Source organism: Musa acuminata, chromosome BXJ3-8 (genome assembly GCF_036884655.1).
Source record: "Musa acuminata AAA Group cultivar baxijiao chromosome BXJ3-8, Cavendish_Baxijiao_AAA, whole genome shotgun sequence".
Taxonomy (NCBI): domain Eukaryota; kingdom Viridiplantae; phylum Streptophyta; class Magnoliopsida; order Zingiberales; family Musaceae; genus Musa; species Musa acuminata.
The window spans coordinates 46,821,836-46,848,176 of NC_088356.1; the positions used below are offsets into that span (position 1 = coordinate 46,821,836).

A 26,341-nucleotide genomic window follows, 5' to 3' on the forward strand; every position below is an offset into this window, starting at 1 on the left:
CCGACATCTAGCTAGAGGAGGAAGAAATAGGGAAAAAAACTACTAACTTGATCTACCAGGGGCCCAAGTTGAGAATTCCTCACCCAGGTCTGTGTGCAGGGACGCAACAACTCTCGAGCCAGCTCAATCCCCACATTAGAGCAACAACCACCTCGACCTCGGTACCACCTCCAATCGATCAAGAAACACGCTCCCGAATGTCGACGACTTCGGATATCGACCTGCGGACCAAGTCGTGCCGACTCCTCGACCACGACGCATGAGTTTACCGACATTAGGTATTTAGTTCTTTTTTTCTTTACTGGATCCAACTATTTAGAGCCAATCAATTAAAAATACTTATATTTATATTTATATTTTTCTCTCTATATATGCCACTAAGAATAATTATTTCATATTTTCTAACTATAATAGTTATATATATATATATATATATATATATATATATATATCTTAAAACATATTCATATAATCTTAAATAATTTCAACTCATTTTATAATGAAAATACCGGGTACATTCATCTCAACAATTTCCGGTATTCATTTGCAGATAGCCGAAAAATAATCAGCAGAAGCTCATATAAAGTTATAAATACAGTACCACTGATTCAAACTAAGCAAGAGATATATCATCTAATACACATTTTGAAGAAACAAATGATGAGCATTTTACTAATCAGTTCTATTACATATATGTTTAGCCCTTTTTTTTCTTTTTTTTTTGCTTCCTGCACAAACTCTATATAACATGACCAAGAGACAACTTGAAAGAAAGATCAAATGTGCTGGTTTCTTAAGAGAGGCTTAAGGTTGAAAACTAGAAATTAAAACCTAACTCCTCGAACCAACATAGGAACCCCAATCAGATTAATAAAACAAAAACAAAAACAAAAACAAAAACAAAAACAGGAAGTAGAGTGGTGATGATTCATTGAGCTATCCATCAGGCAACAGATCTGGTGTTTGAACTTCCAAGAGTGAGCTCCAGCTCATCCGATACACATTCCTCATGAATCCTCTCCCCCTCCCATGGCTTCACCAACCCAACTGTTGTAGGAATGTGGTTACTGCTGCTGCCAAATGCAAATTCATCTGAACCAACATCAGACATCTGAACATTACCATGGCTGTGGCCACCGGGCACAGGAGAGCATGTCCCGCTCTGCCCTGGAGTCCACATTCTGGAGCCACTGGCTTCCTTGTACAAGCCAAAAGGATTTGGTGATACAAGGCTGAAGGTGGGTGATGAAGGACCACCAGATGGAAGCAGTAAGCCAGCAAGCCATGCAGCATCAGGAGTCACCTGACGACCAGGGCTTGGTGGCATGGAAGAAGGGAAGAAATTGTGGTTGGAGCCAGCCCAAGGTGGCTGGAAGTTTGGATCATCCCAAACAGTCTTGATACGTGGGGAACGAGCAGTGGGGGAGCTCAGTGGAGGCGTTACCGGGGCACTTATCGATCCTCCATGAATGTAGAGATGGTGGATGTTCGGTATTTTGGAAGAGGTGGAGGATGAGGCCGGTGAGAGGCTCTTTAACCATGGAACAAGAGAATTGCCTTCGGTGCCGCTAGCTGTATTCTTGGTGTTTGTGACCAAGGTCGAGGACTCAGGACTTGCCAAGGTCGACGAGGCCGGGCTTGGGTTGTATGAGATACAAGGACTTGGCTGGTGGGATGATGAACGAGGGCTTGGCGAAGCCGAGGGTCCAACAACATCTCTGCCTTCTGCTGGCTTGCATCCCTGCACGTTCACAGATGGAAGGCAGATGTTTCAGTACAATTGCCATTTGAATTCTCTGCAAAAGGACTTAAGAGAGAGGATGTTGATCTAAGCATCAACCTAGTTATATACTTTGGCAGTCAGTACAAGGAAAGAACTATTTGGTGGACTAGCTCACATTTTACACCATAAAGAAGTAACACTTAATGGGAGATATGCTGAAGGAAACCTCAAATTATCATTTTTTTGTCCTAGAGAACCCCAATTATCAGAACATGCCACAGAGGCAGTTAAATTCACACCTGAATGTGAGCATCAATGCCAGCAAAGCACGAATCGATCAAGGAATTTTTTTTTCACGGGCAAAATTGTCCTTTAGAAAAGGTGGGATGCTCCATGATATATTATATATATATATATATATTGGCAAAGGGTAAGTGACGAAGATGGGATTCGAGCCCAGAACCTTACGATATACGATTGAACTATTTCCTATTTAAGTTAGCTAATACCTTTAAGGAAAAAATATATGGTTGCTTCATAGTAAAAAGTGATAACTTAGGTTTTCCTAATAAATCGTCCATGATTCATTGCCAGCAAAATGGGCCATCTCCTGCCTATTAGGCTGAATGTACTGCATATACAAATAAGATAGCAAAAAACTTTTAAGTCTATTAACAACCAGAGGCTGACTAAAAAATGAATGATCGAAGCAATAATCTTGGATGTATTATTGCGTTGATCGCAGATGAGAGTGACATAGCACATTTTTTTAGTTTCTTTAACCATTCTCTGACATTTACACAACTTTGACTGAGACTTCAACTTTCATTTGTCAATTAGTGGACAAAATACCAGTCAGAATTCTTCTAAGGTTGCAATCCTGAAATTTTTGGACACAGCCACTGAACTTGACTAGATGGCAACTTAAAGAAGTCTAGTGCCATCGAGATGTCTTTTAAATCAACTAACTTTCTTAGGAGTCCAGCACTTGCTTTCATAGCTTTCTTTGCAGTTAAATATGTCAAATCATGCCTAATATGAGTTTTCATTACTATGCTAACCATGTTTTACCTCATTAATGCAGCAGACTTCATTGTCATTTCCAACTTACAGAAAAATATTAGTCCATACATGTTTCCAATGACTAGATGACTAAGCAGAGTAGAAACTTATCATGCGGATATTAAATATTTGATGCTTAAACAAACAATGGACATCTCACCATACAGATGTCACTACTCTCTTCTTAGACAAACTGTGATCATTGGTCACCTAACATAATTGAAAATTCTTATCCATCCATCTGTTCTTAGAATTTTCTGGCTACACTTAATTTTTGTTTCCTATATAGGCCGCCCAACTTGATGGCAAAACAAAGAGTTGTTTGCCAGGTTCTCCCAGATGACAACTACGTGGACCAGAGTGGTGACCTCAGTTACAGTGAGCACCACCTGCTCTTCCACATTTGAACCCACCGGCCACCCGTCCTTCCGATGTTCCAGTACGCTACGATTCTTCAAAGAACACAACTCATTAAACAGAGAAGGAAAGCTCCCGTTGTCTCTGTGTCTCCTCTTCTCATGACTTAACAAAAGCTCTCATCTTCCCTAATGGCGCTCACGACCCGTCGTCCTTCCCATTAGTGTTTGAATGGGTGCGGGACGGGAAAAAGGAGTCCTGCAAGACAGATCTCAAAGGTCCTAAAGTTCCCTCCACGACGCGCACACCTCTCTTTCGGCGCACTTCCCCGACTGTTGCGCCTAGAAACGCGGGCGCAGGGGAATCCAATGGAGGCTTTGACTTTGACCAGCCGGAAGACGCACCCCGTTCCGCCACCGCCGCGGGGCGTTTTCGCCAGATCAGATAACGTGCGCACGCGGGCCGCGTGAACGGAACCGGATAAAGGTCAGGACGGGAAATTTCGAACCGAGAGGACCATTATGCCCTCAGCGCCAATGCATTAAAAAGGCTCGCATGGGGAATTCAAGCTAATGTATGAGAGCATTGTCGTCCGAATATTATTCAACCCCCCCCAAAATCCGCCGCCCGATAGATGAGGGCGCATTCAGATCAATCGTGCGCCGACCACGTCCCGAGACCGATTCAATCGATCTCAACCGTCGATTGCGAAAAGGAACAAAAAGAAACACCACCGCCTGCAACGTCACATGGAAAGCCCATGTTAGCTGCTCCAGGAGCAAGTCGCTCCAGTGCGCCACCGCACCGGCGGTTGGCGCCTAACAGGCCCACGGGAACTACCGGACGCTGTAGCTGGGCTTGGAACCAAACGATGGAGAGGAGGATAGCGGTGGCGAGGATTATACCTTGCGGTAGGTGGTGCCGTCCTCTTCGACGGTCCATCCGGCCTCCTCGCAGAGGGCCCTGAGGACTGCGTTGTTGTCGCAGTGCTTGGGGAGCTTGTAGTTGCCGTACAACCGGAGGCCGGAGTACATCTTCGCGGCGATGGCCCGCCGCCGCCGCTCCCGCCGCTTGTTGTTCTCCCGTTCTCTCCACGTCGGCGTCCTCGTTCCCGACGTCATCTCCGCCACCTCCCCTTCCGTTCGCCCTGCTCCCCACCGCAGCACCACCAGATCAATCCCTTCCCCCGTACCAAAACGCCCGAGACTAAATCACTCCAATGGAACGCGTACACCAGCCCGGATCTCCAGAGCAAGAATCGCCCGAAGGAAACGAATTGGCCGAGAGCGATCGGAGAGAGAGAGCGAGAGAGGGGGTTGCTTGGACTCTGAGGAACAAGGCTCGAATAAATTAGGGGGGAGGCGATGTGGAGCATTACTAAACCGCCCGTGAGACCAGAGATAACTACGACGATGCCACCGCGCGCGACGGGCGTGAACCGAGGGAGGGAAAGCGTGGGGCGTCTCGTACGATGCCGTGACACTTGGGATGTGCTTTAAGATGAGCGCACCACCGAATCGGGTGACTCGATTCCTGACTTGATCAGCGTGTATATGTATCATCACATGCGATTAGATTTCGACGCAGAATAGCGATCTTAATTGATATGTATTTATTTATCGGCGATCATGACTAATCATGATTATTCTGAATTATTTATATATATATATATACATATATAAGTGGTGGGAGTAAACATGACAATTTTCAGAGTTTGCGAGGACAGAAAGGTAAAAGCATGTCAGATTAGAAAAGATAGCAGAGAGGAGGCAAGCGGACCGATTCCACGTGACGAAGGGTTCCCTTACGCGAACCCACTCGACGCACGTGGGGGGTGGGACCCTGGCGGCCAACATCAGGCCGCATTAGAAAAGTGTGTGTGGGACCACGCACGTCCGTGTCAGTACGCGGCATGATTCGCGGGGTGCTCACGCATTCGTTCCCTCCTCTCTCTCTCTCTCTCTCTCTCGTCATATTAAATTGCCGCATTATATGTATATATATATTAGCCTGTCAATTACAGTCGAGATGGGCTCGATGGTCTCCTTTTTGGTGGCGCGTGGCGACTTGAAACGCCGCGGTGAGTCCCCACGTGCAAGCAGAGCCCAATTGCAGGACAAAAGTTACGCGCCTTCCCTCCCCACGCGGACTCCCAATTATTGTGGCACGTCAACGAGCGTTATGTGTCTTCTTCGTCTGCAAAATAGACGGAGAAGAGCTGAAGGAGACTCGAGGCTTGCGAGACTAATCAATCCACGATTGCATCTCTCTATTGATTAGCAAATGAAATGTGGAGAATTGTAGCCCTCATCGCAATTATATTTTTCTTTTTAATTTAAATTTCATAATATAATATAATATAATATATAATTTTATTTTTAAATTTTAAAAAAAAAGTATAACCGTAATGAGTGTAATGACCTAATTTTTTTTAATATAAATAAATAATTATAAAATTATGAAATTTTTAATCAAATTAAATCAATCTATGAAAATTTAAACATAATAATTTAACCACTACACCATAAATCTTATTATTGTTTGGAATTAAAATTATGGGTTTTGATTTTTTTTAAATTAAAAATTAAAATCGAATCGTAGAATATCAATTCTATTGAGATTTGACCCAATAGCATCACTCAGGCCACATCGAGATCCAAATCGGATGATAACAAAATCCAATCCAGCCCAATTCAAACTGATCGTTTATATTTATTGAACTCGACGACTCCATAATCAAGTAAAAAAAAGGAGCAAAAGTCTTAGTTCTAGAACACCATGGACTCAGCCCATCTATCACTGTATGGTGATGTCTTCCTCCTATGATAACTTCGTCGCCTGGAAAACCACCAGGAAGAATGGTGGCCTCTAATTTGCTACGTCGCATCTAATCGTTAAGCTCAGTCGATCTCAACTGACGACCTTAACGACGAGGGAAGAATAGCTGAGTTCTAGAACATGACGACCCTGATGACGTAGTCCGGAGAGAAGAAGTCAACGCGGTCTTAGAGAGGAAAGGAAGAAAGGAAAACACCCAAGAAACCATAACTAAATCCAGGAGGAAGCTTCCTCCAAGAACCAAAAAAAAAAAAAAGGTGGAAGAAGACCTAAGATTCTATTTTATTTTTTCATCCGCCACGAATTTTATTGACTTTACATAGGTAATACTGAATATACAAACAAACTATCATCGTCGCTTTCCACGAACTACTCGGTAAACTATAAAGAATTAAACATCGAAAGATTTAAGGATCATTACTTATTTGAATATTTATTTTATATATTTATAATTATTCATATTTTTATATCATCATAATATGTATGATATCTTCAGTGTGCTTTTTTTTTCTCAACAAAAATATTAAATAAATATTGGGTCTACACCTAATTTTTTAAAAAATTATCCGCACCCAAATGGTAAGTAACGAAAATGAAATTTAATTCGAGAACTTTATATATGATATATTATCATTACTCAAACTTTTATTTTATATATTTATAATTACGCATAATTTTAAATCATCATAGTATGATATCTTCAGATATCTCGACGAAAATATTAAATGAACATTAGGTCTATACCTATTTTTCATACCTTCTTTATGTGTGCTTAAATAGTAAATTACGAAAAGAAAATTAAATGAACATTAGGTATAGACCTATTTATGATATACTCTTTACGATATATTATCAACATCTCGATGGATTATAGGAGGTTAATATATAGAGTGACATTTACGCGTAAAATTTAGTTGATGTTACTTGTTTTAGATAAAAACCATGAGAATAGTACGTGGTTAAATCACTAAGAACAATCGAAAGAAGCAAATAAAGGAAGGTTGCATGCACATCACTACTTGTCATCTCCCTTTTTATCTTCGCATTGTTTGAACATCCTGAGACACAAAAGGCCAGTGGAAAAAAGTCACGATGCTTCCTTTTTTTTGTGTGGTGCACTCCAACAAGGCACATCACCAACTCCCACTTCTCACAAAAGAAAGCCATGATGGGTTCCATAGCTCGGGGACGACTAGCGAGACATCGACATACCAATGATGTCGCCTAAATTAAAGTGGGCAATGAGAGGTCACATGTGATTGGCGAGGGGGTCTTGTCCACTCCCACCCCAACATCTCTAGATCGGTCGGATGGCCTCGTAATGACATTTCTCACCCGAGCTTCGACTAGTATGTAGAATTTGGCTATGGAGTGACAAGAAGATAGATAGATAGATTATTATTATTATTATTATTATTATTATTTTATTGAAGTCGAAACACTTTATCATAAGACACCACAACCGTATTACATAATTCGATTCTTAAAAGATAGATAAATTGGATATGATAGGAGATTTGATTGAAATATTCGTATAAGCATCGAATTTCAACCGAGATTGGATATTTTCCTTGCCATATACGATTAGAATCAACAACAATATACATTTAGAGAAGCGATAAACATGCCATACGGGTAGAGCAAAAGATTTCTAAGCCAACATATAATAAAGAAAAAGAAGAAGAAGAAGAAGAATAATGTAGTAGCAATCTAGATTTGGTTAGGGGGGGAGGTGGAAGAGCATCGATGCTACGATCTTTACTGTTGACTCCGATCCCAAAGTAAGAAAAGCATATATCCCATGCATTAGGATGTGACGGTTCACCATTTGTAGTACCATAAAGACACACACCAAAAGTCAACTTTAAATCCTCTAAAATTATGGCCAATTATTTCGTGGTAATTGAGTTCACCCCCACATCAATTCTATATGTTATTGGAACTTCTCCTCTTTCCAACTTTTGCCGATCCTCGGACATATCCTCCGCAGGGCCACAGATTATCGTAACACCTCATCAATTCTATATGTCATTGCAGCAGTCAACAGGATGGATAAGAGTAAGAATTTTACCCAAATAAAAAAAATTAATATAAAGTTTTATATATAGAGATAGAGGTGAATTATTGAAAAAATAAAATCTCGAGTTTGATTTGATGTTTTTTTCTAGAGCATCTCAACTTTAAAAATTTCAACAAAGAATCTTTTACTATGTGAAAAAGATCATTCTACTCTTACATTTCTCTAACTCGTCGTCGTCTCTTTGTTACTTTATTGATCGTATATCTATATGTTTTGTCGGTGACCCTCGCATGAGGAATAAGGAGAAGAATAACTACCGTCACTAGAAACCATCGAGCGAGGGTTTATCGTTGCTTGCAATCCTAATCTTATATAGGGCTACCCCCTTTCATCTCATGCGTTAGCCCTTGTTGGAGAGAGGACGTGGATCGCTATGACCTTTAAGCGCATGACGAAGGCAATAGTGAGGCTCAAGAATAAAATAATTATTTATAAAAAAATTATGTAAGAATTAAAATTTTTCAAAATCGAAATGCTAGAGAAAATTCTCAAAGAAAAATTTTCCCAAAATAATAAAATAATAAAGATTATATATATATATATATATATATATATATATATGAACTTTAAAAAAAATCTATAAATTTGATGATTTTTGAAGAAAAAATAACCATGTGTCATGGTTAGAGAACCTCTTATTATTTTAAAAGATCATTTTGGCCCTATCTCTATTAAACCCGACATTCATTGACCCTGATGGCTTTACACTCTTAACCTATGCCTTTTATACGAAGAAGAGACTCCAAAAATTGTCATCATCACTCATAACCATCAGAGCGATGATTTATTATCGCTTGCAACCCTAAACTCGTGTGGTGTCACTTTTCTTCATCTTAACTATTATACAAGGAAAAAGACGGCACAAGGGACATTATTATCTTCACTCACTCACCCGAGGCAACGAGGAGAGCTAAGAGTAAAATAATTATTTATAAAAATATTATTTCTGTAATTAAAAAAATTAGGACGCTTTCTGAAAAAAATTCAAAATTAAAGAATATTTTCCAAAAATTCGCCCTCTATATATTATGCGTATCCATTGGGTTCCACCATCAAAGGAAAAGGGGGAAGGCAGGGGAAGGAAGGAAGAGCGATCTTGCTCTTCGTTGCTTCGCCGTGTTCCTCCTCATCGTAGAGGCCGGACCTTTCCGCAGTATTCCCGCCGGTGTCGCCTTCCTGGAGATCAGAGCCGGGAAAAGATTATTCTTTTGGTGTTCTGATCTTGGCACGACGCGGTCTCTGTCGATTCTTTCGTCAGATGCGCAGACCTTCGCTGCCCGATCGATTGGTGCTTCCGTGAGCGGATGCGGTTTGCCCTAATTCTCCGGCGGTGTTAGATTGATTCGTAGGAATGGAGAGCCCTCTGGCGAGTACCAATTCGCCTCCCCCGTTCCTCACCAAGACGTACGAGATGGTGGACGACCCGACGACCAACTCCATTGTGTCGTGGAGCCCCACCAACGCGAGCTTCGTGGTGTGGAACCAGCTGGAGTTTGCTAGGGATTTGCTCCCCAGGTACTTCAAGCACAACAACTTCTCCAGCTTCGTGAGGCAGCTCAATACTTACGTAAGTAGAGCTATTCCACTCAAAGGTCTCCTTTTCTGACAGAAATCAACAAGTTTTTGGGCCTCCTGTTTGTCTTAATTGCTTCTGCTAAACAACCTACTGTTCTTCACTGAATTCTTGGTTAGAAATCAAATGATTGAGCTGGTGAACTGTTTTGCACTATTCCAAGATTCAAGCGGCATATCTGTTGATTTACCATAGGCTTGTTGGACTTTCGAGGAGTTATTCCCGTGTTTCCCTTCCTCGATTCTTCTTCTTGCAGTGGCTTGAACTTCACATGTTTCTCCATAAGCGGTTCCAAGAATTCTTTAGCGTTCATGTTGTTCCTTGCAGGGTTTCAGGAAGATAGAACCGGATCAATGGGAGTTCGCAAATGAGTGTTTCAAACGGGGACAAAGGCACCTCTTGAACAACATACACAGACGCAAGCCGGTACACAGCCATTCGCTGCACGGCCAACTCAACTCTTCAGCGCCATTGTCGGACGCTGAAAAGCAGGAGCTCGAAGAGGAGATCGAGAGGCTTAAGCAAGAAAAGGTTGTGCTTGTGAATGAGCTTCAGAAGCAGCACACGCTGGTGCAGCACCAAATGCGGTCCTTGGAAGGAAGATTACAGGCTCTGGGGAACCGACTCAGAGGTTTGATAGCCTTCTTGAAGCGAATCGTAAAGGAACCTCGGGGCCTATCTAACCTCGTGCAACACTTTGATCTTCACAGCACAAGAAAGAGGAGGTTGCCTCATTTTGATTGCTTCGATGAGGATGCTAACATCGATGACAATCAAATTGCAATTTTCCAGCCAGACATTCCTTCTGCGCAAGCACTTGACACGGAGCCTTTTGAGATGCTGGAATCGTCCTTGAATTCATTGGAGAATTTCTTCAGAGGTTTCGGTCAAGCGTCCGGTGGTGGCATGCTCTATGACAGTATCGTGTCCTGCCCCTCCTCTGATTTATATCTTTCCGAGATGAATGCATCGTCGGAGGATACCGACGCAAAACTACAACCTTCTTCACCTTGTCCCGGAGATATCTATACATCTCTAGACACAGCTGAGCGCACAGGTCATGTCGCAATTCATCCGACAGATTCACGTAGCAAGGTTTCTGAGATAGATATGAATGCAGAACCCACTGCTACCCGTGTCGATTCATCAAGAGATCTAACTACTGGCACAGCATCTACTATGCTTGAAGGAGTAAATGATGTGTTCTGGGAACAGTTCTTTACAGAGACGCCAGGTTCTGATGATGTGCAAAAAGTCCAGTTCAAAAGAAAATATTCAGATGGCAAACGCCAAAAGAAAAGCAAGTGGGAGAACACATGGTTGAATAGGAAAAATGTCGATCACCTTGCGGTAGGGAAAACCTGATTGCCTCTGTTTGGTATGTTAATATCTGATTTGCTAGTGCAGTATAGTTCATGGTAGTCATGTATGATAAGTTAATATGCCCCCTCAGTTTCTTGACTTGATTTTACTGATCTAGCGGATCGACTCACTTCTCCGATGCATGTTGTTCGAAGATCCAATTCGACACACACTGTGTTCGATCTTGTAAACAGGTCTGATACATGTTTAGATCAGCTTTGTGTTTGTGATGCTTCATAGCTCCTCTGTTTCTCATCCAGTTCGATCGTATGTTTTTGTGGTCTCTCGGATCGTATATGTGTTGCTTTTGGAAGAGATTCATTAAATTATGATTTTTTTCTGAAGAATTAGATATAATCGCAACAGAGATCAAAAATAAAAATCATTTAAGTTGGTGTGAAAAACGAGATTTATGGATGATTTAATCGATCCAAAATAGTTGGAATATTATGATTTATTGCTGCTGTTGGGGACGCCGTCGCCGCCTGGGCGGCGGAGCAGCGCGACTACGACTACGGAAGCAACACCGAGTGCTACCACTACACCCGGCTGGTGTGGAGGACGACGCAGCGCGTCGGCTGCGGCAAGACCTGCTGCAGCAGGCGGCGACACCTACGTCGCGTGCGAGTACGACCCGCACGGCAACGTCAACGGCGGGAGGCCTCAGCGAGGAGTGTCCTACAGATAAAGAGTGACAGGGTATTGCTTCGCCTTCCAATCATGGGGTTCTTCGTCTTGCCATGGCCATGACGGAAGTGAAAACCAGCTCTCAAGTTGACTTTGGTCGACTTGAATTCCAAAATAAGTCAACTTTACTCTTCAGATTGGCTTCCGCAATACTCAAATCGACATGCACGAAAAGTACGCAGCAAACCAGCAACCAAATGGCAGCAGAATCCATCCATGGAGAGCTCAAGAAGCTTTGGCAGTCCGTCAGCAGATCCGCCAATCCTGTCAACATTTCTCACAGTATTGGGCTAAATTGGGCTTATTAGTACTCACAGTATGCCATTCATTAGAGCAATCACAATCCTGACGTCCGAATCACAAAGAAATCATGTTATCATCGATGTCGAAGTGGTCTCCACGTACGTGAACAAGACCTGCGGATGCTGCCTCCATCTCTCGCCTTCACGGTGTTCCCGTAGGGCATCCTTGGAATGTGTCGGAGTCAGACCTCTTATCCCGAGCAACGCGATGCACTCCTCTCTCATTTCTTCTTCCCACCTTTTGAAGGATGGGGATGTGCTGAAGACTTACACCGACTGAAGCCCTGCCCTGCCCTCCCCCAGTCACGTCTACATCACGAGAGCAAGCACGATTTCAGAACCCAAATCCTGGACGCCATCAAGGTGTTTGCTTGATTGCCTCTGAGAAGTCGTAGTAGGAAACCCCATCTAAGCACTATTTCCACCTCCGATGACTCTGTAGATATAGATCCATCACTCCTATAATTCAATTTCACTACTACAATTCATTAAGATGAAATAGGATGATGGTCTCCGTCTACAGGTAGGTCGGGTCCAGTATTATTAGATACGGCTTGGCAATCTACTTAAGATAATTACAATCCGATTAAGATTCGTGGATTAGAATAGTATTCTTCTTTTCTTTTACCTGCAAAATAGTGGAGGCTGCAAACGCAGCATGTGTTGTACATCATATAAAAGTACGATTCCTTCTTATCCGACCGATGTGACATCCACCTCCCTCTCTATTTCTAAATATTATCGCCAATTTATTATATCCTCCTTCCATCCCACACGTTTTAGGAATCATCTTCTTCCGATCCCTCTCCCCTCAAACGCCTTTGGACTCCAAATCATCTCTATGATGGATGACAACACATGGAATCATTCATCGTATCACCCGACTCAACGCCGCTTGAATGGACAAAATACCTAATTAATCTATTTTAGACGGACGGCGGAGATGACATCAGTAGGTGCGAGGAAGCCGCCGCGAGGGTCCATCGAGTCGTTCGTTTGGGTCAAACTCTCCGAATCGAGGTCCAATCAAAGGGATATACCCAAACGGCGTCTCCATCCATCGGATAAGCCAACGAGAGCCGCACCGATTCCGGCAGGTATGTTATTATATGTCCTCCGCCTGTGAAATCTTGACGCCATGTCGGCTTATTATTTAGTCTATCGAGTTCGGTCGAGTTTGATGGTATGCGCCGTGAGGTGGTTGTCGCCGGTCGAGATGACGCATACGCACAGGTCGGAAGTACACCACACCCAAAAGCAGTCCCCATCATCCGATCCAACCGGCATCTCAATTGGATTGCTCGTGTCTTAACATACTAAAAGATTTCTTCCTAACCTACATGGAATTCTACGCTGATAGCGATTAGGTTGCCGGATTCAACGTGGATTAATTTAAGATTCGGTTCGAGATTAACATCTCATGAGCTGCGAGAATGGGAAGGGTCGACTGAGTCAACCGACCAAAAAGTCAACCCGTCGGTACTGGTCTCAGAAAAGGCACTGATGTTTCCCGAGTGCTATACTAATCACCGTTGGATTGGTGGGTAAACCGACGCGGCGTAAGCTGGTCAACGGACGCCGAGACGAATCCACTGGTATTACTGTTACGAGGCGGCTTACGGAGGTGTGCGGAGTCAAATCCAATGACCGAGCGTTCTAAGTGGCCACGGGCTGGGCCGGGAACGAGTCGGGCATTAGGTGGGAGCCGGCCGCCGAGTTGGACTCAACTCAGCCGGAGCGAGGGGGTGGGGACGAGGTGGAGGAGACACCGTCACGGGTGACGTGGCCACGTGGTCCACGGCTGGAGAGGCTACCCGTCAAAGATGAGGCGGAGGAGACTGCCGTCTCGTTGGTGGTGGAAGCGGTGGTCCCCGCTGGCACTCACTCCGTCCCTTCGTTTATTATTATTATTATTATTATATTTTTAATTAGTTCGAAAGAGAACTAGTACAAAAATAATTACATCAATTATATTTGTTGATGGATCTATTTATTGGATAAAATATTAATTTTCTATTAAGAGACGTGGATCATCACTCCGATGCCGACGATGACATGATCATATTTATTCCTCATGAGTTTGTGATGTTATTATCACGTGAAGTTACTCAAATCGAATGAAGAAAAATGTCTTGATGTTGTTAACCAGATAAGGATGAATCATCAAAAGAAAAAACCTCCCCGCAGTAATGGAAACTACTGTTGGGGGTCCAAAAATTCCATCCCGTTCCCAAATTTTGACTCGATTGGTCGTCCAAATTTGATCGAGTATTCTAATCGGGAGAGGCAAATGGATCCGACAGAACCCGATCCGTTGGCCCGTCTTCCGCTCCCCGGTTAGGGCATGCAGCGGGCAGTGTGGGGTCCACCGCGGCTTCTCCAATCAGAAGCCGGGGAGGCCGTGCTTTTAACGGATAGAACACTTGGATTGATGGATGCATCGAGTCGGGACCCTGCTGGGCCCGCGGGGGCGGTGGGATCGAGCGCGGTCTGTTGGTCAACACGTGGTGGGGCTCGACGGGTGAGGACGGATCGAATCCAGCTGGCACGACGCGGGCGAGTCGGCTGGCCGACCTTATCCACCTCCTTCCCTCTCCCTCTCCCTCTCCCCACGCCATTACTACATTACCAAATTCTAAAGTATATACCTCCACTACACCCACCGCTGTCCTCTCTCCTTCCTTTGCATGCTTCCTTTATTTTCTATTTTCCTCCCTGTATCACCGCCTATTACAGCTAAGCTGCTACGGAGCGAGCGAAGGGAGAGGAAAAGAACAGCTTCGAGATCTTTTTGCCCCCTTCTTCTCCTTCCTACATTGATTGCTCCCCGGATCTAGTGATCTCTCTCTCCTCCCGCCTTATTCATTTCTTTCCATCCTTGCCGGAATCACTCCTTATCCTATTCCACATCTTCTAGGGTTTTCTTTCTGATTGGATCGAGGTTGTCCAAGAAGCAGAAAGAAAGTAAAGGCAAGATGATGTCCAGATCGTATACCAACCTGCTCGATCTGGCCTCCGGGAACTTCGCGGCGCTGAGCCTGGGAGCAGGCGGCGGCGGGGGACGGGGGCTCCGGCGGATGCCTCGGGTGATGACTGTGCCGGGCACGCTGGCGGACCTGCAGGAGGAGGAGGAGCGCGCCAACAGCGTGGCGTCGGACGTGCAGTCGTCGCAGGCGCAGGACCGTATCATCATCGTGGCCAACCAGCTGCCGGTGAGAGCCCGGCGCCGGCCCGACGGACGCGGGTGGACCTTCGCCTGGGATGAGGACTCGCTGCTCCTGCAGCTCAAGGATGGCCTCCCCGACGACATGGAGGTCCTCTACGTCGGATCCCTCAACGTTGACGTCGAGCCCCACGAGCAGGACGACGTCGCTCAGGCCCTCCTCGAGCGGTTCAAGTGCGTCCCGGCCTTTCTCTCCCCTGACCTCCACGAACGCTTCTACCACGGCTTCTGCAAGCGCCGGCTGTGGCCCCTCTTCCACTACATGCTCCCCTTCTCTGCCTCCTCGACTTCCGACCACGGCAGCAGTGGCGGCGCCGGCGCCGCCCGAGGCTCAGGCGGCCGCTACGACCGCTCCTTGTGGGAGGCCTACGTCCTCGCTAACAAGCTCTTCTCCCAGAAGGTCATCGAGGTGATCAACCCAGAGGACGACTACGTCTGGATCCACGACTACCACCTGATGGCCCTCCCCACCTTCCTCCGCCGCCGCTTCAACCGCCTCCGTATGGGCTTCTTCCTTCACGTCCCCTTCCCCTCCTCCGAGATCTACCGCACCCTCCCTTTCCGCGAGGAGATCCTCAAGGCCCTCCTCAACTGCGACCTTATCGGCTTCCACACCTTTGATTACGCCCGCCACTTCCTCTCCTGCTGTAGCCGGATGCTCGGCATCGAGTACCAGTCCAAGCGCGGCTACATCGGCCTCGACTACTTCGGCCGAACCATCGGAATCAAGATCCTGCCTGTCGGCATCCACATGGGCCAGCTCCAGTCCGTGCTCCGCCTGCCGGACAAGGAGTGGCGGGTCAACGAGCTGCGCCAGCAGTTCGAGGGCAAGACCGTGCTCCTCGGCGTCGACGACATGGACATCTTCAAGGGGATCAATCTTAAGCTTCTCGCCTTCGAGCATATGTTGAAGCTGCACCCCAAGTGGCAGGGGAGGGCGGTCCTCGTGCAGATCGCCAATCCAGCGAGGGCCCAGGGGAAGGACCTGAAAGAGATCCAGAACGAGATAGAGGAGAGCTGCGAGCGGATCAACAAAGCGTTTGGGCATGCGGGTTACAGCCCGGTGGTTCTCATCGACCGCACCATTTCGGCCGTGGAGAAGATCGCTTACTATACCATTGCAGAGTGCGTGGTTGTCACAGCGGTCAGGGATGGGATGAACCTCACGCCGTATGAGTATATCGTCTGCAGACAGGGAATCTCTGATTCCAAAGATTCTGAGGCCGATGGCCAGAAGAAGAGCATGCTGGTGGTCTCGGAGTTCATCGGATGCTCTCCCTCTCTCAGCGGTGCGATTCGGATCAATCCATGGAACATAGAGACCACAGGGGAGGCGATGAATGAGGCCATCTCTCTTGCCGATGGGGAGAAACAGCTGCGGCATGAGAAACACTATCGGTACGTCAGCACACATGACGTTGCTTATTGGTCAAAGAGCTTCCAGCAGGACATGGAGAGGACTTGCAAGGACCATTTTAGGAGGAATTGCTGGGGAATTGGTCTGGGATTCGGTTTCAGGGTGGTGGCTGTCGAACCTAATTTCCGGAAGCTTCATGTTGATGGAATAGTTTCGGCTTACATGAAGGCTAAGAGCAGGGCTATCTTGATGGATTACGATGGAACATTGGTCCCGCTCGCATCCATTAACAAGCAGCCCACCGCAGAAATTATTAGGATAATTAATACTCTTTGTGCAGATAAGAAGAATGTAGTTTTTATTGTCAGTGGAAGAGGTCGGAATCATTTAGGGGACTGGTTTTTGCCATGCGAGAAGCTTGGAATTGCTGCTGAGCATGGATACTTTGTTAGGTATGTTTATTTTTCTTGTTTTTATGCTGTTAGCATCCTCAGTAGTATGGAGATAAAACAAATTGCATAAATTTGCTCTGAATGTAGGGGACATGCTTGGAATCAGTAGCATAAACAATTGAACGGATTTGGTCATGTCATTCATTCATAATGTTTATTGCTTGAGCTATTAGGATTATAGATGAGGCAATTTGGTTAACTTTGCTTCCTTACTCATGTATGGTTAACTTCTCATTATCAGAAGTTGACACGGTGCACACACTTTCAAGGTGGACCGTTGAATAAGTAGAAGAAGGAAAGGGAAAAAATTGAATTGGGGATGATAATATGCTGTTGTTTGGTCCTCAATATTTGCAGGTGGTCTCAGGATGAAGAATGGGAAACCTATAGCCAGAGCACTGATTTCGGGTGGATGCAGATTGCGGAGCCAGTGATGAAACTATATACAGAGTCTACTGATGGATCTTCCATTGAGCCCAAAGAAAGTGCTTTAGTTTGGCATCATCGTGATGCTGACCCTGGCTTCGGTTCTTCTCAGGCAAAGGAAATGCTTGATCATCTAGAAAGTGTACTTGCGAATGAACCGGTCTCAGTGAAGAGTGGGAAGTTTATCGTTGAAGTCAAGCCTCAGGTATGCATTTGTTAATTGTACCGTCTTCCTAATCATCACCAATCTCACAATGCATCATTCTCTACGCCATGTTACCTTGGATGAACAGATTGCACCACGAGTGGCAGTTGGATTTAGAATTCTCTGGCAACTGCTTCTCAATCACACACAGTCGCAAAATCATATCTATTGTCATCTGTGGTTGTAGTGGATAAACTACCGATCATGCCTGGCTTACTATTTTCTGTATAACATACATCCAGCACTGGGGAAACTGCAAATTTACCATTTTGCAAACCCTGCGTGGTTAGCAAGTGTGTTTAATTTTATGTATCTCATTATTCAATAATTGCTTTTACAGGGAGTTAGCAAAGGTCTAGTGGCAGAGAAGATTCTCTCTGCGATGGCAGAGAATGGAAGACAAGCGGATTTTGTGTTGTGTATCGGTGATGATAGGTCAGATGAGGAAATGTTTGAAGACATTGCTGGCGTAGTGACGAGGAACCTAGTGGCTCCAGACACATCAATATTTGGCTGCACCGTCGGACAGAAACCGAGCAAGGCCAGATATTATCTGGATGACACGGCTGAGGTCAGAAACATGCTTGGAGCACTTGCAGATGCCTCTGAGTCCTCTTTCGAGGAGAGATTTGAACCACCCTTGTCCACTTAGATTAAAAATGACCATTCACAATGATAAGTGTGCTTGTGATCGACTTCCTCATATTCCATCGGCAGGGTAAAAGTAAAATCTTCTGATTGGTATCGAATCTGAGGTAGATCTGATCAAGGACAAATTGCGTATTGCATTTGATCAGACTGCTTGATGGGCAATCCCCCGACCATGTGAGAGATTTACTGGGAGAAAAAGGCATATTCAAACATGAAGTAAGGTGACGAGGGAGGCCATTCAACTCCCCAGGGGTGTTCTTTTACTGGATTGATTGGAAAGCTGTTTAGGAAGTTAGGTGTTTACTATTTGTCTCATTTTTTTGACATCGAACCCTTGCTGTATAAGATCCGAATTTTTCTGATGATTTGACATGTTAACCCGATGTGACTATAACTGATAACATAGATTTTTTTTCTCTCTTTTCTTATTCATGTACATCAGTTGATATTTGCATTATGTATGAGTCTTTGTCATTGATGTTCTCTACTGTGGTGAAGCAATGGAAAGGGAATGAAAACTAAAAGGAAAAATGGAAGCTCCCCAAGCAGGCTGCTGCTTGGATGAGATGATCAAGAGTTGTTCTCACTTGAGAGGAACTGATGCCAGCCCTTTTGTGTTCGTGCCATGCCCATGCGATTTCTTAGTTTTTGGGGATTGTGAAGAACAGCCATGAAATTGTCTCTCTGCTTGTGAATTTGATGTTTGATCAGATGACAACCTTCTCATATGCTCCGTCTTGAATGGTGATGATGGCAGGGACCGGTTGGCCTTGCGGAGGAACGACTGTAGCAATCTCAAGTTTGAGTTCCTGAACTCAAACTTGATCCTTTCACCGATCAGATCGATCCTTTCAATTTTGCTCATCCCAATGCCAGAAACTAATCTACTGTTTGCATGTAGGGATCATCCAAAGAACCGCTGCTTGATTCTTGATGAAGCATTGGCCCAGAGCTTTCCCAGGTTTTGGTTCCATCCATGTCCATGACCAACACGCAGGGGACAACAGCCGGCCGTCGCATGGCGACACGCTACCGACAAAACGACACGAGGAATCCGCAAATCTCCGTAACAACGCATCAAAAGCGACAGTCGTCCCACCCGCTCTCTGCCCACAACCGGGTCGGTACCCGTTAATTTCACTTGGATCCGAATCAATTAACAAGTCTTAACATCAACGAGATACCATAAAATAACAATCCTAGTATTATTTAACGACATAATAGCGACGGGTAGCGTCTCCAACATTTGAAATCCGACCCGACTACCAACTTTTTTACCCGAATCCAGTTATAGCGGTTCGGGTGGATGCGATTGCCAACGAACCCGACCTGTTGTATCACTAGCGTAGGCACGCCCTCTGTCCAATTAGACAGAAGGTAATGTTTCGGGTAATCGGTAAATAGTAAGAAGAATTTGCTTCGTTTGCGACGGACCCTGTTCGAAACCCGCTCGTCTGTCTCTCTTTCTCTCTCTCGCTCTCCGTCTCTCTCTCTCTCTCTCTCTCTCGCCATATTGCTCTCCGCCGAGCTCATTCATCGAATCCATCTGCCAAAAACCTAGATCAGAGAGAGAGAGAGAGAGAGAGAGATGGCGGGGTACCGGGCGGAGGACGACTACGACTACTTGTTCAAGCTGGTGCTGATCGGGGACTCTGGGGTAGGCAAGTCCAACCTCCTGTCCCGGTTCACCCGCAACGAGTTCAACCTCGAGTCCAAGTCCACCATCGGCGTGGAGTTCGCTACCCGCAGCATCACCGTCGACGCCAAGGTGCTCAAGGCCCAGATCTGGGACACTGCCGGCCAAGAGAGGTCCCGCTTTCTTTTCTTGAACCTTGGTTCCACTTTCTTGAACTTGATCATGCTTCAAATGCCGATCTACTCTTCGGTTGTGGAAGGGCCTCTAGAGATCTAGGATCTCTGATTCTGGAGTTGAATCAGTGAACCCACACTTTGTAGATGCAGATTTCATCTGATAAGAACAGAATTTAGTTGAAGTTAGTCGCAGATTAGCCTATTTGGAGTCAAATAAAATGAACTGATATCTTAACATGTTTGTTATTTGACAGTTCAACCCCAAAGATATCTCACTCAATTAACCATCACATCATATAGAGCCGATTACAAAGGGCTGCCTAGCACAAGGCTCCCTCCAATATGGGTCCGGGAGTTCCAATGTGCTCATTCTAATTCCTGCTCGCAAGGAAACTGCTCCCGTGACCCAATCCTGATCGTTTTGGTTTCAAAAGGGCAATCTTGTTCCAAATCCATTCACTTTGCTATCATTGGGTACATTCAAAGTAAATTTCAGATGTGGTTGCGTGGGTTCCTATCAGTGGACATTCTACGCTTAGCCTTTTATGTTACTTCCTTATTGTTGGATTGCATTGTGGCTAAGTTACAGTAGGCCATCAAGTTAGACCTGCAGCTATTAAACCTTTTACACAATTTTCATAAAATTATTTATACACTCTGCCAGTTGCTTCTGTCCTCAACCCTTAATGTAATAAGGGTGGGAACATGTTTATCTGTAAAATCCGGATGAGTGTGCCTGGTCATATTGAGCTCCATGTTCACTTCAGTGGAAATCTCCATGGTCGATTTCCAGTGTGTGGCATCATAAAGTTACTGATCCTTAATATGATATTTATTATATGATTGGTTTACTTCAAGGACATCAAGGTTCTCGTTTTAAGCAAGTTGCTTCAACCTTTGTCTTTGGTTTTGAACATTGAGCTGCCTTTTTTCTAGTGCTCGAAGCCTTAAGTCTCAGGTTAGATCTAAATGTGTTGGTAGTGTATCTGATAATATTATGTCAGGATCTCAGAATATGCTAAATTAAGTCTACCATCATCTAAATTCATGGACTTTGCCTAGAAGGGTACATTTACTCATCATAAGCTTTCTATAATTTACTCGTATGGCATGCAGTTGTATACTTCTGCATTACAGCCCTTTGTCAGGATGTTGCAAACTTGCAGTCCTCGAGCAAGTTCCTTTTATTCATCACATCAGCTTCTCTTTATCGACTGTATTTTTACACCTCCTGGGAGGAATTGCCTTTGAATCATCGCATCAGCCATGCTTTACACCGTTCTGATATCTGTTGGTCATTTAACTATCCTGTTGTTTAGCTACTCCTACGAGTGGTCTCTTTGGTAGATATTTGATACAGAAACAGTTAGATGCATCTGAGTTCACTGTGAACCTAATCTGAATATTCTTACATGATATTTTGACAAGATCATCATTCTTGTGGAGACTAAGTAATTGTTCCGTAGTTTCTTCTTTATAGTCTAAAATTTGCACAGATAACATGCAGCTGGAAACAAATAAACTACCACTTGTCACAACTGGGGTAGAGAAAACATGCAGAAATGCTCTAGAAGGATGTTATAGTATAATTTGTGAATAATACAATAGAACTTAAAATTGTCAGATCTTGCATAAGCTGAAATCTTTTCAAGTTCTAATAGATTGCTTTGACCCGCTAATGTAGGTATCGTGCCATAACTAGTGCTTACTATCGGGGAGCAGTTGGTGCATTGCTCGTGTATGATGTTACGAGACATGCTACATTTGAGAATGCTGCACGTTGGTTGAAGGAGTTGAGGAACCACACAGATCCTAACATTGTTGTCATGCTCATTGGGAATAAATCAGACCTCCGACACCTTGTTGCTGTTCCTACTGAAGATTGCAAAGCTTTTGCTGAGAAGGAATCTTTATATTTTATGGAAACATCTGCACTAGAAGCAACGAATGTGGACAATGCATTTCAAGAGGTCCTGACTCATATTTATCGCATTGTCAGCAAGAAGGCAGTTGAAGCAGCTGATGATGCGGTGTCTACCGTACCAAGTAAAGGTGAAAGAATAAACGTGAAGGATGATGCTTCTACACTGAAGAAACTTGGCTGCTGTTCAAGTTAGGTAACATTGATGTTGCTCAATGCTTGCTTTCTCTTTGTGATGCATGTCCTATTTTTTATATTATTTGAGTTGTCTTCTTTTCTTTTGAAATTGACAATTCATTTGAACATGAATAGACTGAGATTTTGTTATCTTAATGTTTGTACCTGAAAATCTTCGTACTTAAATATTCCGATTGCTGAGTCCGGGATTTGCTGTGGTGAAAATTAGAATTCACCAAACGTGCAAACATGTGTTTTATCGTAGGGATGGGATTTATATGTAACTACTATTTTTGATAGTGGAATTCCTCTTTTTCGGTCTTGCACCGAATTCCTGGTTTACGTATGCATGATAAATTTTCAAATATCTGTAAGTCATGGAATTAAAAATTTCTCCACAGCTAGTCCTTGGTTGTTTATTCGCATGATAAATTTAGAAGTGCCAATAACTGATGGGACTGAGAACTTCTTGACAATTATATTTTTCTTATCAGTAGGTTAACTGGTAGAAGCATTAAAATGATCAAGCCTTGAGTATGGTAACACCAATGGAAGTTACATTTTACAAGGAATTATTCTGTAAGAAGCTATATTCCTTATTCTTGGAAATATTTTTCTTTTTAAGAAAGAAAAATGAAGCTCAACTTTGATAAGTTCAGACGTGTGCAGATTTCACAATTTGCAACAAGCATGAGACTACAATATTGAGGTGAAATCAATTAGGAATAGGTAGACTGAAAGTTGTTGGCTTGATTATGAAAGGGCAATATGCATTTGAAAGGGAAGAAGTAGCCAATAAGATGTTGAAGCGCAAATCTAGGGTTTGGGTAATCTCCCAAAGATTGTTACCAGATTTGTGTCTAACTAGTTTGTCGTCTTTGACTTCTTCGATACGTCTTGAGGTGGCTTACAGAAACCTGCCCTTGACACAGAATAATTTCTTTTTTAACATCCTGACTAATCATAATATCTTAAGATTAAGATTGATTTATATGAATTTGATAGATGTACTAATATCAAACTTTTATCTTTTTTTACATGATAGATGATGGTTTCTTACGCCTGCCTTTTCTAAAGATATTCAAGAAACTCTATACAGTGCTTCAAAATCTCTTGTGATAGCCATTGTAGGGAACAGTGTACTCTTTGACCAAAATCAGGATAAGAACAATCTGATTCTGATTACAAGCGACAAGGCTGCCTCTCTTGGGTTAGCAGACTATCTCGTCCACTATTACCACATCTTTATAATATAAAAAGTCCATGCATAAATTTAAATGCTATCTATCTTTGCCGCTGTACATGATTTATTTTAGTTGGGAATCTTAGTATGAGAATGATAAAAGTCTTACTGGGATACGTATGTCTGTGTTTGATATTGCTCATCAGTATTTGAGACTGTTGTCCTCTATAGAATGGGTTGAGAAAAAATATACTATTACCTCAAAGATGGGACATAGGGCACAAAAATATTGCCTATGCCCACTCCAACTATTTTACGGATGTTTTTGCTAACCATCATCTAAATATGGTTTTTTCACACTACCAACAATGCATGGCTGAGAAAGAACTACTACACCTTTTACGTTTCTCTAGAACTTCTTCACCCACAAATCTGGCCTTCCTTCAGCTAATCCTACATTGTCTTCATTCTCCTGTTGCTTTTGCTTGTTATCCATGTTGCTATGGAACGAACTGATTTGTGTTTGCCTGCACGTAACATAGCTCATATATTTCTGCTTCTACGTTACGGTATCAGTGATGAGAAAGTGGCTAGCCTTCAGTAATGGCAAGATAGAAGATGGGTTTGTGAGAGAGACATTTACCAACTACTACGAAGAATTGAGTCTATTTTGGATTTAATCTGCTTTGTCGTGTGTATGACTTTGCAAACCAGTGGGTGTGTATATGTGTGTGTGAAGTCATTATTGAAGAAGTCAACCAAAACTAATAAGAAAGTCAAAGTAAAAAGCCATGTACGCGTCAGAAACCACGACAGATTAGCCCATCACGCGCCGCAAGACACTCCCGCGATCTAATCGACGGCCGTCGATCATCCGTTGGTCCCCATCTCCGACGCCAGCCCCCGGCGTAGTACCACCGAGGACTCCGGCAGCTCCTCCAGCCCCGCGAACAGCGAGTCCTCCTCTCCCGCCGCCGTTGCTGCCTCCCTTTCCTCCAGCATCGGCACCACTGCCGCGTCGGCGCCGCCGAAGTGGACCGAGCCGTAGAGCAGCTCGTCGGAGCCCGCGGAGGTGGAGCATGGGGAAGCCACGTCTGAGAACCACCGGAAGCCGCCGTCGTCGATCAACAGAAGCGGCTCGTCCTCACCGATCACCACGGGGTACTTCTCCTCCGGCTCGGGGGGGCAGGGTTGGCTCGTAGGCGGAGGCGACGGCGCTGGCTCCTCCACTGGGAGCTGCGCTGCCGGAGTCGGGCGATTCTGGTGGTGTCGGCCGTTCTTGGGGAGCGGCCAGGGGTGGTTGTGCTCGAAAGAGTAGCTGACGACGAGCGTGGCGGGGTCCAGGCGGCTGCGCTCCACCTGCTTCCTCGCCGGGCAACCCTTCCAGCTACTGCACCTGTAGTAACCCCTGCATGTCCATGTACGTATCAGAACCAAGCTCGCTCTCTCTCTCTCTCTCTCTCTCTCTACGCACCTGGGATGAGGGGAGCCTTTGATGGGCTTCTGGCCGTACTTCCTCCACGCCCATGAATCCGACGGTGGAAACGCCTCGCCACCGCCGTTCCTCGACCCGACTCCCTCGGCGTCGCCGATGGGGATCGACACCACTCGCTTCTGGATCGACCGCCGGCTGCCCGACCACAACACCAAAGGAGAACATATGAACCTCGATCTGTCTATATCCCAACGACGAACCGCAAGCCTACCTTCTCTTCGTGCAAGGAGGAGCAACCAAGGGGTGGGTGGGTTTGAGGTCACGGTCACCTCCGCCATGTCTCGACCTCTCCTCCGCTTCCCATGCATCCATGTTAAGGTCTCACGAGCTTGTTTGATTGAATAGAGCAGATAAGATGAAGCGAGGAGCTCAAGACGATATCTCCATGGTTTCCATTTGCATGCTGGGAGAGTATAAAACTGCTGCCGGTTGTGTGGGTTCTTATTTATATTATACGAAGCTGCTCTCCATGTCTCTATCCAAAAGGAACGAAGCAATGCGAGGGCAAGTAGCACAAATAAACTATCAAGAAGGATATGAATGCTTGCTGGTTCTTCCGTGACAAGAAGTGTCACCTTCTCTCCATTCTTCGGATCCGCCTGAATCTGACATCCAAAGCCAATTGTCTTACCTTCATTGGAAGTCACACACACACACACTCTCTCTCTCTCTCTCTTTCAATCCATATACGAGCAAGTCAAATTCTCTCCTTCATTTCCAAGCCCTCCGAGCAAACTCCATCATGAGTACTTGAAGTATGTTGATTTAGTTTCCTTTCGCTAACCAGATTTGCAGTAGTATTCATGAGAACAAGGAGGGAGTTCATTTAATGCATGAGAGTACTGAGATCATTAATCATGATTTGATTCGATGAGCTTGAACTATTGATTTCAAAATACTATTGATATTGGAGAGCCAATAACCATTAAGAAATAATCTTCCTGTGGTGGCAAGGTTGATCCTTGAAAGGATAATTTAGCTCATAATGTTTCCATAGATTAACAGACGCAACCTTATAAACATATATATCATAATTGAACAGCTCTTGCTGGCTGTTTAGTTAGGAAAAAGGAACGGATCAACCAATAATTTCAATTAGACTATTCGTGTATCTATCTACGTTTGCAATAAATTAATGGGATCACAGCTCGCTGTAATGCGGTTTGGTCAAACGAATTGTTCGAGTTGGATCTCTTCTTTAATCCCTATTTAATTGTCGGGAAGCAGTCAGCGGAAGAATCGCCGTCACAGCCAGAGGCATATGAACGCGTCCTCCGTCGAGGAAGAGTCAACGAGTTATAAGATCTTTTAATTGCGACGGTCAACCAGTCATGTGGCAAGAGGTGTCGATAAACGCGGTGAATTGGTGGGAACGATGCTGTGTGCTCATACGGAGGTGGCTCGATTCATGGCCGGGAAGTCGATGATGCAGCATCTCCAACGTCAATCATCCAA

General features: G+C 44.5%; 5 protein-coding genes across 7 annotated transcripts; 3 read left to right on the forward strand and 2 right to left on the reverse strand.

The window, feature by feature from the left end:
- Nucleotides 1-643: 643 nt before the first annotated feature.
- LOC135644018 (protein BZR1 homolog 3-like) lies at nt 644-4,468 on the reverse strand. Its single transcript, XM_065161376.1, has 2 exons — nt 4,048-4,468; nt 644-1,741 (listed from the first exon to the last, which is right to left on the reverse strand). Exons 1-2 carry the CDS (start codon nt 4,261-4,263, stop codon nt 944-946), a joined length of 1,014 nt encoding a protein of 337 aa, XP_065017448.1. The 5' UTR covers nt 4,264-4,468; the 3' UTR covers nt 644-943.
- A 4,795-nt stretch (nt 4,469-9,263) lies between these two features.
- Nucleotides 9,264-11,232, forward strand: LOC135645159 (heat stress transcription factor A-4b-like). Its single transcript, XM_065163272.1, has 2 exons — nt 9,264-9,627; nt 9,961-11,232. Exons 1-2 carry the CDS (start codon nt 9,412-9,414, stop codon nt 10,996-10,998), a joined length of 1,254 nt encoding a protein of 417 aa, XP_065019344.1. The 5' UTR covers nt 9,264-9,411; the 3' UTR covers nt 10,999-11,232.
- A 3,386-nt stretch (nt 11,233-14,618) lies between these two features.
- Nucleotides 14,619-18,734, forward strand: LOC135646002 (probable alpha,alpha-trehalose-phosphate synthase [UDP-forming] 7). 2 transcript variants are annotated; one of them, XM_065165038.1, is made up of 4 exons: nt 14,619-14,820; nt 14,902-17,016; nt 17,374-17,647; nt 17,988-18,734. In XM_065165038.1, exons 2-4 carry the CDS (start codon nt 14,960-14,962, stop codon nt 18,297-18,299), a joined length of 2,643 nt encoding a protein of 880 aa, XP_065021110.1. In that variant the 5' UTR covers nt 14,619-14,820; nt 14,902-14,959; the 3' UTR covers nt 18,300-18,734. The 2 variants fall into 2 exon arrangements, with proteins under 2 accessions (XP_065021110.1, XP_065021109.1); XM_065165037.1 differs by having other exon boundaries at nt 14,619-17,016.
- Nucleotides 18,735-19,746: 1,012 nt separating this feature from the next.
- LOC135646003 (ras-related protein Rab11D-like) lies at nt 19,747-23,509 on the forward strand. 2 transcript variants are annotated; one of them, XM_065165039.1, is made up of 3 exons: nt 19,747-20,107; nt 21,795-22,222; nt 23,254-23,509. In XM_065165039.1, exons 1-3 carry the CDS (start codon nt 19,887-19,889, stop codon nt 23,325-23,327), a joined length of 723 nt encoding a protein of 240 aa, XP_065021111.1. In that variant the 5' UTR covers nt 19,747-19,886; the 3' UTR covers nt 23,328-23,509. The 2 variants fall into 2 exon arrangements, with proteins under 2 accessions (XP_065021111.1, XP_065021112.1); XM_065165040.1 differs by having other exon boundaries at nt 19,750-20,107; nt 21,795-22,227.
- Nucleotides 23,510-24,156: 647 nt separating this feature from the next.
- Nucleotides 24,157-25,315, reverse strand: LOC103996083 (probable WRKY transcription factor 65). Its single transcript, XM_009416901.3, has 3 exons — nt 25,098-25,315; nt 24,866-25,021; nt 24,157-24,799 (listed from the first exon to the last, which is right to left on the reverse strand). Exons 1-3 carry the CDS (start codon nt 25,196-25,198, stop codon nt 24,262-24,264), a joined length of 795 nt encoding a protein of 264 aa, XP_009415176.2. The 5' UTR covers nt 25,199-25,315; the 3' UTR covers nt 24,157-24,261.
- Between the last annotated feature and the right edge of the window lie 1,026 nt (nt 25,316-26,341).

Excerpts from the sequence above, each read along its gene's own strand:
- LOC135645159 (XM_065163272.1), top strand. The coding sequence starts at position 9,412 with ATGGAGAGCCCTCTGGCGAGTACCAATTCGCCTCCCCCGTTCCTCACC. Across the intron at positions 9,628-9,960 it reads TGAGGCAGCTCAATACTTAC|GGTTTCAGGAAGATAGAACC; the intron begins GTAAGTAGAGCT and ends TGTTCCTTGCAG.
- LOC103996083 (XM_009416901.3), bottom strand. The coding sequence starts at position 25,198 with ATGGATGCATGGGAAGCGGAGGAGAGGTCGAGACATGGCGGAGGTGAC. Across the intron at positions 25,022-25,097 it reads CCTCCTTGCACGAAGAGAAG|CCGGCGGTCGATCCAGAAGC; the intron begins GTAGGCTTGCGG and ends GTGGTCGGGCAG. Across the intron at positions 24,800-24,865 it reads AAAGGCTCCCCTCATCCCAG|GGGTTACTACAGGTGCAGTA; the intron begins GTGCGTAGAGAG and ends ATGGACATGCAG.
- LOC135644018 (XM_065161376.1), bottom strand. The coding sequence starts at position 4,263 with ATGACGTCGGGAACGAGGACGCCGACGTGGAGAGAACGGGAGAACAAC. Across the intron at positions 1,742-4,047 it reads ACGGCACCACCTACCGCAAG|GGATGCAAGCCAGCAGAAGG; the intron begins GTATAATCCTCG and ends GTGAACGTGCAG.
- LOC135646002 (XM_065165037.1), top strand. The coding sequence starts at position 14,960 with ATGATGTCCAGATCGTATACCAACCTGCTCGATCTGGCCTCCGGGAAC. Across the intron at positions 17,017-17,373 it reads GAGCATGGATACTTTGTTAG|GTGGTCTCAGGATGAAGAAT; the intron begins GTATGTTTATTT and ends CAATATTTGCAG. Across the intron at positions 17,648-17,987 it reads TCGTTGAAGTCAAGCCTCAG|GGAGTTAGCAAAGGTCTAGT; the intron begins GTATGCATTTGT and ends TTGCTTTTACAG.
- LOC135646003 (XM_065165039.1), top strand. The coding sequence starts at position 19,887 with ATGGCGGGGTACCGGGCGGAGGACGACTACGACTACTTGTTCAAGCTG. Across the intron at positions 20,108-21,794 it reads GACACTGCCGGCCAAGAGAG|GTATCGTGCCATAACTAGTG; the intron begins GTCCCGCTTTCT and ends CCGCTAATGTAG. Across the intron at positions 22,223-23,253 it reads GAAACTTGGCTGCTGTTCAA|ATGATGGTTTCTTACGCCTG; the intron begins GTTAGGTAACAT and ends TTTACATGATAG.